Source organism: Gobio gobio (assembly GCF_949357685.1).
Source record: "Gobio gobio genome assembly, chromosome: 20".
NCBI lineage: Eukaryota > Metazoa > Chordata > Actinopteri > Cypriniformes > Gobionidae > Gobio > Gobio gobio.
Window position 1 is genome coordinate 14,767,945 of NC_137113.1, and position 15,473 is coordinate 14,783,417.

The window sequence follows — 15,473 nt, forward strand, 5'->3', positions numbered from 1 at the left end:
GCACGCTGGTTTTGGTCGCTTTTGCCTTCATTTCAGCCTTCTCGCGTTTTAGTCTTTTAGATTCCATGTATTAGAATTGTCATGTTGCTGTTGAATTAAGCGATATTAATCCGAGAATCTATACTTTAAATTTAATACAACATGTAATTTCCCCCTTTTTAACGCATTCCCTTTGATTAAGTCACTCTTGACTCTCCTTTAGCTTTGGGGCCAACGAGGTTCGCCTAGGGGAGGCCTTGAAACCGCCCCTCCTTATCTCCTTTCATCATCCAGCTCTGGGCCGCCTTGAAACCGCAAGGCCAGTAATTGCTTTTTTCAGGCAGCCCAGTGCGGACTGGACAGCAGCCAATCAGAGCCTTGTTTACATTCTATGATTGACAGCGCTCTGGCAACACGCCAACCAATCAAACAATTTTAAGAACGAGGCCCAGGATTTTAACTCATTGTTTGCCATTGCACCATAGTTTGGGCTTTAAGTGATTGAGCATCCTGATGTGATCTGGGTTAAATTTGTTAATTTGACTGGTGCTCTGTTTCTTAACTCCTTAAACCCAACGTGCAGTGACATGCTTTAAAATGACTGATAGCCTATTGTATTGTTCACAAATTGATTAAAAAAAAATCTTTTTTTTTTTTACATTTGGCTGGTGAGATGTTCAATTACTCATTTTATTTTTGCTCAGTTAGTTTTTATTCTACTCAGTGAGACAATACCGGCTGTCATTTAAAATAATCAATAGGCTATATGATGGCAACTAATAATTTGTCACGTTTGCGAGGCTTACTTTTCCAAAATCTCAAATGTTGTGAATTGCGTTTCTTCAGTAGTTTAAAGGCATTTAAATAATGGCACTCTGGGCTGAAAAAGTAACCACGCGGTCGTGCCTCACACTGAACTAGTCGCGAGACAGGAAAGCTCAAATAAAGCGCCCGCCGTTTTGTTTAGTTGATCCAGCTGACACGCCATTGGCTCAGAGCGCCATCCAATCGGAGCCACTGTTTATCCTGGGGCGCGCTGCACGAGCTTATTGACATGTAGGTATTAGACCAATGGGCGCGACTGCTCCCACAGTCACCTCCCCCTCTTCTTCTTGAGTGGCACTAGCAGATTTAGGAAAGAGCCTCTGACTGCTTGTACGGGGCTCGATTCAGCAGAAGCTCAAGCCTACTACTACGGTGCATCTCCGAACTTCTGCACTGCACACGCACTGCAATCAGCAGACTCTAGGATGTAACCATTTCCATATGTTTTTATTCTGCTTCTGCACTCTTTTACGTATTTTTTGTATTGTGTTTTTTTAAAATCCATTTATTGTTTTGCAAGGAATAACTTACCAGTAAGTAATTCGTTTATATTGTATTTATATGCGTGCAATAATAAACATTTGCTTTCAAGAGCTGCTCTTATTTTTTTTAAGAACATCTGGTGTTATACAAAATTACGGAGTTTGTGTTGCAGGGGGGTGAAAGAAAAATATCCCTTTATTTTCATCCGAATCTATTGCTTTGTTTGAGCAATGATGCTGATGATGATAATAATAATAATCATTATCATTATAAAAATAGAAGATTAGTGCAAGACTGAATTTCTGTTTGAATAAAGAAGGAATTCTCACTGGCTAATAATGGAAAACAATACAAGTGTGAATAATTATACACAATCTTAACAAAAGACTAAATTCGAGCAAACTGTGATGCAATGGACGTGATGGCAGAAGAACATAAGCGCTTTTACCCTATTGTAGAATTAATATTGGGCAGCGCTTATGAAATTAAGGCCTGTTAACCAAATTAGAGTTTTCACGTGCTTTTATTATATCGACATGTTTTATTGAGAAATACCACGATTCATAAAATTGTCTGGATTTTATCAGAGTTTGAAATGGCATTTCCTAACACTCAAAACCTTTAGGAAACCTGTTCTTTCATGTGCTCCTCCTCACCTCCCATCCGTCCTCCGAGCCAAACCTAATAGATCTCAGATCCCAATAAATGTTAAAAGTTGGGCTTTGGTTAATAGTGGGAGGTTGCTGCCTTCAAATGCTTCATGCTTTAAATTTTCTGCCCATTTTCTTTTCATTGTAATACAGAAATGATACATGTTTGCTGTAAATGTCCTTTGTCAGCGCAAAAGGGCTGCACTACATTTAGGTAGGCTACAGCGAATGCTCATTATTTGAGGAAACATACATATTTTTAAATCGAAACCTAATGTTGTGCACGTCAATTCACTCACTATTCTCAGCCTTTGTGTTTTTATGATAGTAGGGCTACAACAATTTGGCACTGCAGCCATCCTCACACTCAAAACACGTCCAACGTTTTAAGGCCTCGTTCAGCAAAACGCTGAAATCCAACAGACGCGTCAAACATCTGAAGATACGACCTATGTCTTTCTTTTACAGTCAAAATGTCTTCGTTTTCTTATCTGTGATTCGGTGTGATAAGAAGAGCACGACTGCGCGAGCTTTTGAGCAGACTTTCTAAAATTGTCTTTCAATAGTCTGGCAAAAGTACTTTATTCAAGGATGCTTTGAAACACATCTCGTGCATTAGTAACACCGCATGACAATTCTCTCAATGCACCATTTCGCCATGACAAGACTCCATCTGCAACAGCGTAAGATGTTGCTTTTACCCGTGATTTAGGAAACTTAACAGGCCAGAGGTGAAATATAGACGCCGTCATCCATGTGCTGTTACCCCATATAAGGTTCTAGAAAACCTAGTTCAGACGAACAAAGCAGTTTAATTAGAATGAGAAAACATTGACCGAAGAAATTCAATTTATAGTTTGATGAATTAAACAATGAAGCGTTTGCAATGGAAGCAGTCATACAAACGTCAGCGATTATAGATTTCCTTAATGTTTTTCATAGTGAAAGAGAACAACTGGTTTGGCTTTGTCCATTTCCCATCTTTTTTTTTTGCTCAAAACGTCCTTGGTTTTCCATATAGGCGTAAGGATACTGTAAAAACGTATTGATCTTGGCATCTCTATGTGAATTGCACATAGCCTGCAGTGAGTCTTCTGTGTAAAAGTGGAGGTGTGCTGCAAGCTCGCTCAATTGTGGTGAGATGAGAGAGAGACGAGCGGAGAATTTGTAGTTTAGGCAGCAGGCGCAGGATGTACACTCTTGGTGTTTCCAATGAAGGATTACCATTACACATTTGAAGGATACTAACATGATACGATCTTGTGGATTTGCATCACTTATTCGTGTAACTGGTTTGTAATTGAAAGTACATTTGATGATTTTTGTGTTGCAGAAAACATGACTGGGACATACTTTTTTGGCCGTCAGAGCCAAAACTGTGCTGAATGCAAGACCTAACCGAAACTCTTAACGGAATTATAACATCTGGGCGGCGTTTGGTTCGGTGCTCGTGGTTTCCCCGCTCTGGATTTCGGATTTAACGTTTTTTTATCGGGATGGAAGGACGGGATTTCGCTCCTCCGCCGCACCTTTTGGCAGAGCGAGGCGCGCTGGTTCACAGAGCCGCCTCGAGGATCACTTCTGCCGGGCACACGACAGTGCAGCATCCCGGTCACTTTCAGCCTGGGAAATATTACGCCTCACATATAGCGATGCCTCCACATTCAGGTAAGTGTTTGTGTTCCCCCGTGGATAAGTGAATGCTTTTAAAACATACTTTTTTAGCATTACGTTGCCTAACTTCAGAAAAGCGTAGGCTATTGACGCGTAGCCTACTTATTTTTTATTGGGAAACGAAGGTCTTTCTGCAAATAAGCAGTTGCTACGAGCTCGATGTATAGACACATCTGACAGAATTATAGCGTTTTATTGAACAGTTTGCCTGCATAATATCTGACCAGGCTGGTCGTAGTTGATAGCAGTGCGTATCAGAAAGCGGACATGAAAATTATCCTACCTTTATCTGGATGTTTACCGTATGGGAAATTGACATTTATATTTGTTAATTATATTTTTTGATGATTCAATCCATATAGTGTTTTGTTAATAACGAGATGTTACTTTATAGCTGAATTATCCTTTTGTTTCGCGCTCATTCAGACATCTAGTTCTCTTTTTACAAAACAAGTTGTTTGGTAATATCTCTTCTTGTAAATCCCCATGATTTTATGTTAATTATTAGGGTGCATCTTTGAGTGGTTTGCTGCCACAGCTGCTTTAAGTTAATAACGCAAGCTTTGGTGTGTGTGTGTCTGCGCTGTGGTTCGAGAAGTCTCCAAGATTAGGGTCAGTAGCTCTGTGTATGTGTGTGTGTGTGTGTGTGTGTGTGTGTGTGTGTGTGTGTGTGTGTGTGTGTGTGTGTGTGTGTGTGTGTGTGTGTGTGTGTGTGTGCTAAAAGAGGCGTCTGTAATACCAGAAAATCCGGTTTCTATATTGAGCGGTGATGTGACGGGGTGCGAATGAGTTGACAGTGCATGCATTAGATTTAACAAGTGTCTCCGGCATTCAAACTACCTTTGGGATAGAGGTACACTTTGCATTTTGCTTATTAATGAGAAATAAGTTCGTATATGAATGCGTCACTCTGTGAATGCCTCTTTTGTTATTAATCACTGAGAAAATCCTAAACATAATTCCATAATTTGCCATTTTATAGGCTATATAACTTTTCATATTGTTGAGAGACTCCATTTCGACCGACGTGTTGTTTTTAAGAATGTGCTCAGCAGTTGAATATTTCTAAACAATTAATAAAATAATTAAATTCCCTTTGTTGTTTTAGTTAGCGTGCTTAAATATAGGCCTATATATTGTTTCGTTTTATATCGCTTAAAATTTACATTTTACATTAGGCTATATATATTTTTTCCACATGTATGTAGCCTAGTTAAAGTGTAGCCTATAGGCTATTCCGTGACATTACGTTCCCTGTATTTAAAGCGTATTTTCAGTCGTATTCGAAATCGACGCATAACGTTCGCCGAGCTGTAGACTGAAATTTCAGAAGCGAGATCTATCACAGCGCTCGCTGACCCTGATGGTCCCCGGCCCACGGTGAATGCGCACGGGTACTGATGGGGTCGTTAGCGGCTGTCTTTCTTTCCGGCCTCCCGCTGCTGCAGACCTACCCTCAACCACTGCCTTCTTAAAAGTAATTTTTATTTGTTCCTTACACAAATAACTTCGCCCTCATACCTCACACAGAGACAAACAACGAAAGTCCACAAGATAAACTCTATAAAACAGCCTCTTTTACGACAGCTGCTTTCGAGAAAATGTAGCCTAGATCTTCCTGTCGTTATTTTTCATCTCTAATGTATTGAATCGGTTCATTGTCTCTTTCTTCGACGACTGTCGTCGAGTTGAATGCGTTTTAAAAGCCGAACCGCCGGTAGATTGATGGATTTTGTTGTGCTGCTCAGGTCTCGCGTGCACATCAAATGCTGCTCTGGCAGTGCGCGCGGATAATGTGTACAGTAGGATCTCCTTTTCTTCTCTCTCTCTCTCTCTCTCTCTCTCTCTCTCTCTCTCTCTCTCTCTCTCTCTCTCTCTCTCTCTCTCTCTCTCTCTCTCTCTCTTCTTTTCTTTCCTCCATATCCTCAGCAGATGTCTGTAACGTCTGCCTCAAGGCGGACGCCAGCTCATGCCATACAGGTGCATCATTTACTTGTGTATGTGTGTCTGTGTGTGTGTATGAGTATGAGTATGTGTGTGCGCTCGTATCAAATTCTTGTTCTTCCGCTGTGGCTTTTTTAATCAACACAGGTGTCTTTTCTGCTCATACAGAATAGATACTATAAGATGATATATGTGTATTATTTTACATCATGCTGGTATAATTTATTAAGTTTTAGATATTTCCCTCTTTGTTGCCATGGAATGAATCTTTTCTAACTGTTTGAGTCAGACAAATACTGATAGATTTGTAGATGGATTAAGAGAGAGAATAATTTAATCACTCAGATGGAACAAACACCAACCCCAAGTTCAATTAGGTGACACCCCATGTGCCACATGGTCATTTGCCCTCACCCTCGGCGTTTACAGAGTTATTTTGTAGCTTTGTGCCCTAGCAGTCATGTTTCTGCAAAAGTCATGTTTCTGCCTTCTTTCATATCACTTCTTCCTCTCTCGCTTCCATGTGCCTTGAGTCTTGATTTAACAATGCTGTCTGCGCTGCTGTTGATTCTAACCTGTCTCACCCTCCCCGTCCACTCGTTCCTCTGCGGTGCAGCCCTGTTCCACACCGAGGTACTGCTGCCCCCGGGCCATTCGCCTTTGATAGGGCTTGTAGTTTAAATTAGTTGCGTTCGCTTGAATCTAGTTAGTATCTCTTTTTCTTTCTCTCTCACTTTCACCTGTGTCTGCCTCTGCATCCTCCCTGACTTATAGCTAACGGATCACTTGTGATACATGGGCCTAAATGCTAAATGAACAGGTCGTTTACCCCTAACTTGATTTTTGAACGTTTTAGTTTGATTCCATCTTCGTCCTGAACTTCCGAAATCGCATGCATTTCTTCCGCTGCTCCAAAATACGGGGGACGAGTGAAAGTGACTAAAAGAGAGAGAGGGAGAAGAGGAAAAAGAGCGTCTGAATGTTTCCACCTGGTTGGTAATCTGGCCCAATTACCTCTGCTTGGTAGCACAGAGCCTGGCGTGTTCCATCGCCACTCACTATGCCTGCCAGCTGAGTGCTGTGAGCGAGTGTACAACACTCTGTGTGTGTGTGTGTGTGTGTGAGAGATTCAGCAGAGCCTCGTTGGCAGAAGCGACATCGTTTCCCCCCTCCCCTCCACCCCACGGTCTCTTCTTTCACTGTTTGATGTGCCTCAGTAGGCTGAGAGAGTCCCAACGCCCTGGCCCGACTGCACCTATCACCGCTGCCCCTCAAACAATGCATCTGCACGTCATCAATGCCAGCAGAAAATCATTTATTAATATTTGATACGTACACCTTCTTATGTACACCTATAAAATATGTATTACCCGCTGCAGCGCCCGGAATATCATCACTTTCGATGTCTGTGATTATTGATCAGGACTCCGTTTCCCAAAGGCACAGCTGTGCTGTGAACGTCATGAGGGCCAATTTGGTGCTTTCCAAAATGTTGAAGGCGGATCACCTGCATCCATCTCAAAAGGATAGTTCATTATTCAGGCCTACTCACCTTTATGGTATTCCAAATCTGTATGACTTTCTTTTTTTCTGTTGAACACACAAAAGGATATTTTGAAAAATGTCTGTTTTTTTTGTTGTTTTTTTTGGGAGGTCTAATTTGGTTTTGCCCCTCACTTTTATAGTGAGGGTGAAAAGATTGTGTTTGTATATTGTAATTTAAAATCTAGCTTTGGTGTACTTACTCAAACTAATGTGATTTGTTTTATGCTGACAAGACATTTACAAATAGTTTGCTATGGGTTTAATGCAAAGCAGGAGGTTTTAAATGAGGAAGTGTGAGTAAATGACTCTCTTGCCTGGCATGCATGGCAAACATGCATATGCACTAATACACACCTGACATATGATATGGTGTTTTCACACCAAATCTGAAAATTGTCGTCCTTCTGACTTGGATTTGTGCAACTGATACTTGAGAACTGACTGGGTTAAAAATGCTCAATGGGAGGGCTTGTAATATGCACACAGACACAATCGCACACAAACACACATAAGCTAACCTTAATAACGGATGCAAGCAAATAAGGGTCAATAGACACACACACACACACACACACACACACACACACACACACACACACACACACACACACACACACACACACACACACACACACACACACACACACACACACACACACACACACACACACACACACACACACACACACACACTCACAGTTCAACTTTTAAACCCTGGGTTCATCTGCTGTGCATTGGATCAGCACAACAATGAGGCAGTACTCTGGGGCGCCATGAGCTACAGAGCTCATTTATACAGCTGTCAGACTCCCTCTTTCTTTCTCTCTCTCTCTCTCTCTCTCTCTCTCTCTCTCTCTCTCTCTCTCTCTCTCTCTCTCCCTCCCTTTCTCAATCTCCTCCTCCTCTTCCTTCTCCGTTTCCTACTGGCTCACATTTTCACAAGAAAACAGCCCTAGTGACTCGTCAACATTGCTGTTTGGATTTCATCAGTTTAACACCCAGCATTTTTTTTTTCTTTTCCATTGTATTATTGTTTTGTTTATCATGTCTATGCGATTCTTTCAGCTATCTCCCTCATTTTGACACATTTCCTTAAGGGGGTTACACGTTTCTTTTCAAGGGGTTTCTTCAGCGCTTTGAAAATGAGTTTATACTGCAGATTAAAGAGCAGCGTATGCTCTTGTTAATTTTGCATGAAACGGCAATGTTTAAGTCTTTAATGTTTGTGTGAATTGTAAAAAAAAAAAATCTTTGAACTGAATCTAAATCGAGGCTTTTTTTCTGCTAGGCTATTTGGGCCAATAGATTAGATTTGACATGCCATGCTAACATTTCCACAGGCTTATTTTATTTAATTTTATTACTTTTGTCCAGAAAAAAATATTCACATAACACACTGGCCTGGGCCAGGAGACCATCTCTTTTGTTGAACCCAGTAAATTGACCGGTTTTGTACTGGGTTTGAGCAGAATACGTTCTTTCTTTCATGTGTACGTGTGTGCGCTTGCATGCTGCTCGCTACATCCTGTGAGCCACTTTTCATTGTGACACCTCGACTGATGGACTCAACCACCACAGCATATTATAACCATGTGGGGAATCTCTCTCTCCTCCCGCACTCTTTCCCTCGCACTGTCTCTCGCACCGCTGTCATTATTAAGTCCAAACTTTGACTAGGCCTGCAGCCAGCTTTTGTAAATGAGAAACAATTTTGGGATTTGGCTTAGAAAATAAAAGCCCTCCACATTGGCTTTGATGTCTGATAGTAGAGAGAAATGACATTTTAAATAGGCTGCAAAAACAAAACCTTGAAAGTGCTTCCATTTCTGCGGTGAGGATGTGTGATTGGACAAGGAAACTAGTGACAGACCTGACTGCGTGTGCTTGGAGGAACTGGGAAATCCATTTCCCTTTTATTTTAAATGTCTGTGCGTTCTGAATCACGGATGCTGTAAAACGTCTGTGTTTGTGCATGTGTGTGCAGACCGTGATCAATAATCGATCAGTCTGTGTGTCCTCAGCAAGGTCAGATTGTCCCGCCTTGGCACACACAATTGCACACATAATTTCACAGTTGTGCTGAGCTCATCACCGTCAGATACTTAGATGATATCAGGCAATATCATCAAGGATTTTATGCTGCAATGGCATCTGACACCTGTACGTACCAGGTGCGCACCGCACACACACAAACACAAGCTCTCCCCAGTCAAGATTCAAGCAGAATTCATGCAGTTATCTTTTACTTTTTTAAGCTTGTCACCATTTTGCATTATTAAACAACCTTTATCTTACGGTTCATATGACTATTATAAATGGCACATGCAGATTTCGATACGTGGGTATCTTGAGCAGTATGTGGCAGTATGTGATCATGCGAGGGTGGGATACCACACAGCAAGACAAGCGCTCCAAATGTATGCAGAGCCTTCATTAAATATACATAAAGCATGCTTTTTAAGGACACGTCGCTTCCACACCAGTAAAGGGAAAAAAGCACAAAACAAAGATTAGCATCAGGAATTCAATATTAATCAGTCTCGAGGGACACACACACGCTCTCTCTCTCTCTCTCTCTTTGTTTTCCTCTCTTTCTCCTCTCTCTCGTTATAGCGAAGGCTTTAATTCGAGAGGGACTTGTTGCTTTTGAGCCGCATGTCTGAATATTTTCATGTTCTCTGATTAAAACAAAACTCCAGTTGACGCGCCGCCTTTGTCTTTGGCCCGTGCTTTGATTGCTTGTTGAGTTTCCCTTGCTCACTTTCATCCCTCCCTAATCGTCTTCCTGAATCTTTTTGTTTGCATTTTTATTATAATTTTTTTCTAGGCAAGAACTTGCTTGTTGTTGTTTGTTTTTTTTTTCCTTCTCTGTCTCGCTCTCTCTCTCTGGTTCTGATTAGCGTTTCTCAGACTCAGCAGGAGGTTGGCTAGCTGTGGGGGAAGACAGTGCCGTGACCGCCGTGACCACACAGTCATGCCTGAACACGGAGCCAGCCTTCCATGCATCCCATAATAGCCCCTGTTCTATTTCTGGACTCCGGCCTTGCCATTTTTACCCGAAATGCACAGAAAAACGAAGCCTTATTTGACCACATGAATTCTTAGCTTCACTCCTCCCACAAGTAAAATTCTGTGAAGCGAACAACATGTCAAAACATGTGGGTTTCATTCCAATAATCTAAAAGAGTCCTCCTTCTCCACACCACCTTGGCCCCAAAATGCACTGATTTAACACTAAACTGCTTAAACGAATGTGACTTGGCTGGCCTGCTTTGTTCTTTCTAGCCTGTGCAGCTGATCTCTGGTCAGGTGTACTGTGTGGTCACAGCCAGCTCAATTAGGACACAAACCCGCTCAGCGGCTATCAGCATGGCAACATAATGACTGTGATTTGGATTGAAGAGGAATGCATGACTACATACAGAGGGGCTGTTGACAAGGGAAAGTGGCATGTCAGTGTGCGGATTTGTGTGTGTGAAAGTCTATAGAGCCTGGGTATGAGTCTACCCTTATTATCGCTCTTTTCCCATAAACAGATCTCTAGCTTTGAAAACGAATCGGCTAACGTCAGTACACTTGTTTATTTAATTACTTAATTACCCACACATATATACAAGGGTATTGGAAGCCTGGTGATAATAGCTCTGGGCTGGCGACCCAAACAGGTGTGATCCCAGATAGGGGCGACCCACGAACTGCAGCGTTACTGAGAATCATGGTGCCCTTGGGCAGGGCGGTTAACCTGTGGTTGCTCCAGGGAATTGTCCCTGTAATTAATATACTGTAAACTGCTTTGAACGAAAAGTGTCTGCTTACTGACAAGTAACCAGTTATGCAGCAAGTTTCTTTGTGTAATACGTTAATTTCTTTTAAAGATGAGGCAGCTTATGGGGTTGCCACACATCAGAGTGTGCACTGTTATAAGTCTCCGGAGGTTGCAGGGCAGCAGAATGAGGCTTGGGGCTGCTGGTAATCCCTCTCTGGGCTCTGAGTTTCTGAGCTTCGCTCTCACACTGATTCTGGCCCGTTAGAGGAGGATTAGAGGACTTCATCATTCACTGGACCCCAGAATAGAAAGAAGGAAGGTAGAAGTTAAGGAAGGGAGGAAGGAAGGAAATGGAAGAAAGAATGGGAAGAAAGTGAGAAAGCAAGGAAGGAAGGAAAATAATAAGGAAAGGTGAGGCAAAGGCTAAAAGTTACAAAGGAAGGACAGAAAATGTAGCCCATAGAAAAAGGAATGATGGAAGGATAGAAGGAGAAAAATAAAAAGGAAAAAGGAGGAATGAATGAAAGGAAAACGCAATTCAGTAATGAATCGGAAGGGGGGGAAAGGAAGGAAGAATTGACAAAGAAAGAAAAAAGGAAGTAATGAATGAAAAGGATAAAACAAAGAAACAGGAAGGGAAGAAATTAATGGAAGAAGGAAAAGCGGGGGAAAAGGTTGGAAAATTGAAGGAAGAAAGAAAGGTAAAAAGCATAAGAAGGGAAGAAAGTAAGAATGAAAAAAACTGATTAAAGTTGGGGAAGGAAGAATAGACAGAAAAAGGAATAGGTTAGTAAGGTAAGCAAATTGAAAACAAAGGAAGGAAAGGGAAGAAGGAAAGAAAAGTAGGAATACAAGGAGGGGGAAGGAAAGGAAGATAGGAAAAGGCAATGAAAGAGGAAGAAGGAAAGAGTAAAAATGAAAAAATGACTAGGTGAGGGTGCGGAAGGAAGAATAGACAGAAAGAAAGAAAAAGGAAGTATGGTAAGAAAAGTGAAAACAAAGAAGGAAAGGGAAGGGAGGAATGGAGGAAGAAAAGAAAAGTAGGAAGGAAGGTATTATAAAATCAAAACAACAGAAACCTAGGAATTAAGTAAATGATGTGGAAAGAATAAATTAATGAAAGAAAGAATGGAGGACAAGGAAGGAAGGGTGGAAAAAAAGATGGTCAAACAGGAAGGAAAGGAGGGGAAGAAGGAAAGTGATTAGGAAAGGTGAGGGAGAGGAAGGAAGAATAGACAAAGAAAGAAAAGTGAAAAAGGGAAGAAAGGAAGGGAGGAAGAAAAGAAATCTAGGAAGGAAGGTAGGAAAATAAAGACAACAGAAACAGGAATTACGGGAATGAGGTGGAAAGAAAGAATAAATGAAAGAAAGGATGAGAGGGAAGAAAGGAAGGAATAGAAAGACAGACAAGAAAGAAAGAAAGCGTGTGATATGTGTGAATACAATGTATGTGTGTGTGTGTGTGTGTGTGTGTGTGTGTGTGTGTGTGTGTGTGTGTGTGTGTGTGTGTGTGTGTGTGTGTGTGTGTGTTCTCTCCACTATGGTTTATGCTTCAGCGAGAGTGCTGATGTCATGTAGACACTACCAAGATTAAAGTGCTGCACCCGCTGTCTGGGGTGTAAACACCGCCGGCACATTAAACACCGCAGAGACACGGAAACCGAGACGGTGGGACAGGGGACAGGGAACCATGCAAACCAAAGAGAGACGTGAGAGTGTGGGGAAACCAAGAAAGGGAAAGCTTAAGATACAGGAAAAACCAAAGTGTCTGATTAATGAAAGGGAAAGTTGTGTAATGACTCTCTAAAAGGCTCACGGCAATGACATCAGCAGCAGTGCATGCTCATTAATGTTGGGAGCTCGGAGCCTTCAGCTTTTACTACAGCGCTGTAATTAGAAGATGCGTTTACACGAGACGCATCAAACTCCGCTTTTGCTGCAACAAGAGCCTACGCGATAGATTATGGGATCCATCGCGCATATTTTGATTTGATAAATCTTGTATTCCTGTTTTTGTCCTTCAAATCAACATCCTGCACCTGATTATAGAGGAAATAAGCAGTCCACAGGGAGCTGGCGGAAATCAGGAGAAATGGCCACATAAATAATTTGCCTACATAGTGTTTGCAGTGATAAGGAAAATACTCATCCGTTTACCTTGTTTCTTTATTTATAGTTTTGTCTTTGCGCTAACGTCGAGTCCTCCCAGAGAACATTTTTAGTTCATTTTAGTTCTCAGGTTTTGTTTTATTTAAGTGTCAACTTTATCTCAGATATTTAAAAAAATGACATAAATGAATCAGTTGTCAAAATATATTAATAGTTTAATGCTATAATGAACGTGGTGATCATATGTAAAAAAATTTTTTTATATATATATATATATATATATATATATACATATATATATATATATATATATATATATATATATATATATATATATATATATATATATACTGTATATATACTGTATATATACTGTATATATGTGTGTAAAAATATCCAACAATGCAAAAAGTTTTGAGCAAATAAATGAAACCATGGTGAGCATAAGATACTTTTTTTAAAAACATAGTTTTAAAAAGAGTATCTTATGTTCACCGCGGTTTCATTTATTTGATAAAAAATTAAAAATACAGTGAAAACAGTAATACTGCAAAAAAATTAAATAAATTATGGCAATTTAAAACAACTGTTTTCTATAATATATTTTAAAACATAATTTATTATTGTGATGGTAAAGCAGAATTTTCTGCAGCCATTACTCCTTCAGAAATCATTTGAATATGTTGATTTTGTAATCAAGAAATATTTATTATTAATAAATGTTTCTTAATATTTTTTTAGGATTCTTTGATGAATAGAAAGTTCAAAACAACATTTATTTTGTAACAATGTAAAAATATCCAACAATACAAAATCCTTGCTGAATAAAAGTATTAATTTATTTAAAAATCTTACTGACCCCCAACTTTTGGACAGTAGTGTAGGCTACTTTACAAAAAAAAACGTAAGCAGAAGACTCCATTTGCTCTTCATTTAATCTCATTGCTGTGTAGGAGAATTTTAAACAGATCTCATTTGTGATTTTTCTTTCCTACAGGTCATATACGGATAGCATATTAAACCTGCCTGTGCTTTTCCACTTCTTATACATGTAGGTGAAAAATCCATTTCTGTTAGTGTGTGTGTGTGTGTGTGTGTGTGTCTGTCTGTATTAACGCTATGAGTGTATGCGTGTCATGCTGGCTCCAGTCGTCAGCGGTTATCAAAGGCCTTGCGGGTGCTGTGTTGTCTCTCTGGCTTTACGGTCGTTCCCTCAGCACGTCTGGCTGGGCAGGCCTGTCCTCTATCATGCCTGCCAGATAGTGGCTCCTCTGTGCTGAGCTTTGTTTGGAGGTCAGGAGCCTTACACACAGCTGTGGACACAACACAGAGGCAGTCAAAGTCCCACAGTCCTCCCCTATCATCTCCCCCTCACACACACACACAAATACGTTCAGGACATGGAGCCGGTCCAGCCTGATGAAAGAGGGAAAGATGTGAGGCGTGAATCGAGGCTATAGTGATTCCACATCTTGGGTGCCAGAAACGCTGCTCCTCTCGCTCCTTGACGGATGTCTAAGGATAGAACGAGTGCCGTTAGTGTGAAAGTTAGTGATTCAGATCTTTTTAATGGTTTAAACGCTCTTCATAGCTTGGCTCCCCTCGGTGGGGCAGAAGAGTTTTTTCGGCCAGCTGTTACAGCGAGTAGACAAACACGACGAGGCGGCCCAATGTTATGTTGCCACTGTAAAGACCATTCAATCAGCCTTTAATTCTCCTAATAGCCGAGAGACCGGCCTATGATTACACTTTGGCTGATATACACTTCCCTTTGGCTCCGATTCAGCTTTCCGTGTGACTGCAAGTTGTATTTCTCTTTCACACACTTCATGCTTGTTTTCTTTTGCTCTTTCTGTCACTTCCAACTGTTAGTCTGATACACAGTTTAAAAGTGCTGTTTTGCTAGTATCCGCCTTGTTTTTAACTTCATTTTCACATTCTTCTTCGAAAGCCCAAACCCAGGTTAGTATTCTCGTTGGCTAAAAGGGGCTTCTTTTCAGGCTAGGGACATGTATGGCTTCTTTGGACACCTATTTCAGTCAAATCTGACTGATAATCACATTTTATGCATCATACTCCAAATATCGCTTACTGCACCTTCAATAGACGTTCTGTCTCGCACTAATACATGTGCAGACAAACACACCTTTGTACATCAGCCTTGATCCTTAACATACAATCTGCAAAAGTGATTCAGTTTCCTTTATAGTCACACATTCACTCCCCTCTGAATATTACTAGCATTATTTCTGCCTTTCACTTCTTTTCTCCTCCATCCTCTCTGTGCTTCTATTTTACAAGTGGTCTCTCCTTGAGTTGTTGCTTTTTAATACACTTCCGATAACTCTTTCTCCTCTTTATTGGTAAGAGATGTATCGCCGGTTTCAGACTACACAATGTTTTTGTTTGTCACAATAGTCACTGTGTCAGATTTTGTGATTTTGTCATGGACAACAAAAACGTCGGACTACACATTGCTTCCCGATCAATCAATGCTT

At 40.8% G+C, this 15,473-nt stretch overlaps 1 protein-coding gene across 2 annotated transcripts in view; it reads left to right on the forward strand.

The window, feature by feature from the left end:
- The first annotated feature begins 1,249 nt into the window (after positions 1-1,249).
- The window catches only part of bahcc1b (BAH domain and coiled-coil containing 1b), a 100,518-nt gene continuing 86,294 nt past the window's right edge, over positions 1,250-15,473 (forward strand). For both annotated transcript variants that reach the window (XM_079801398.1, XM_079801399.1), the window contains exons 1-2: positions 1,250-1,337; positions 3,271-3,605. In XM_079801398.1, the coding sequence (XP_079657524.1) occupies positions 3,434-3,605 (172 nt within the window). In that variant the 5' untranslated portion in view covers positions 1,250-1,337; positions 3,271-3,433. The remainder of the gene's footprint in view (positions 1,338-3,270; positions 3,606-15,473) is intronic.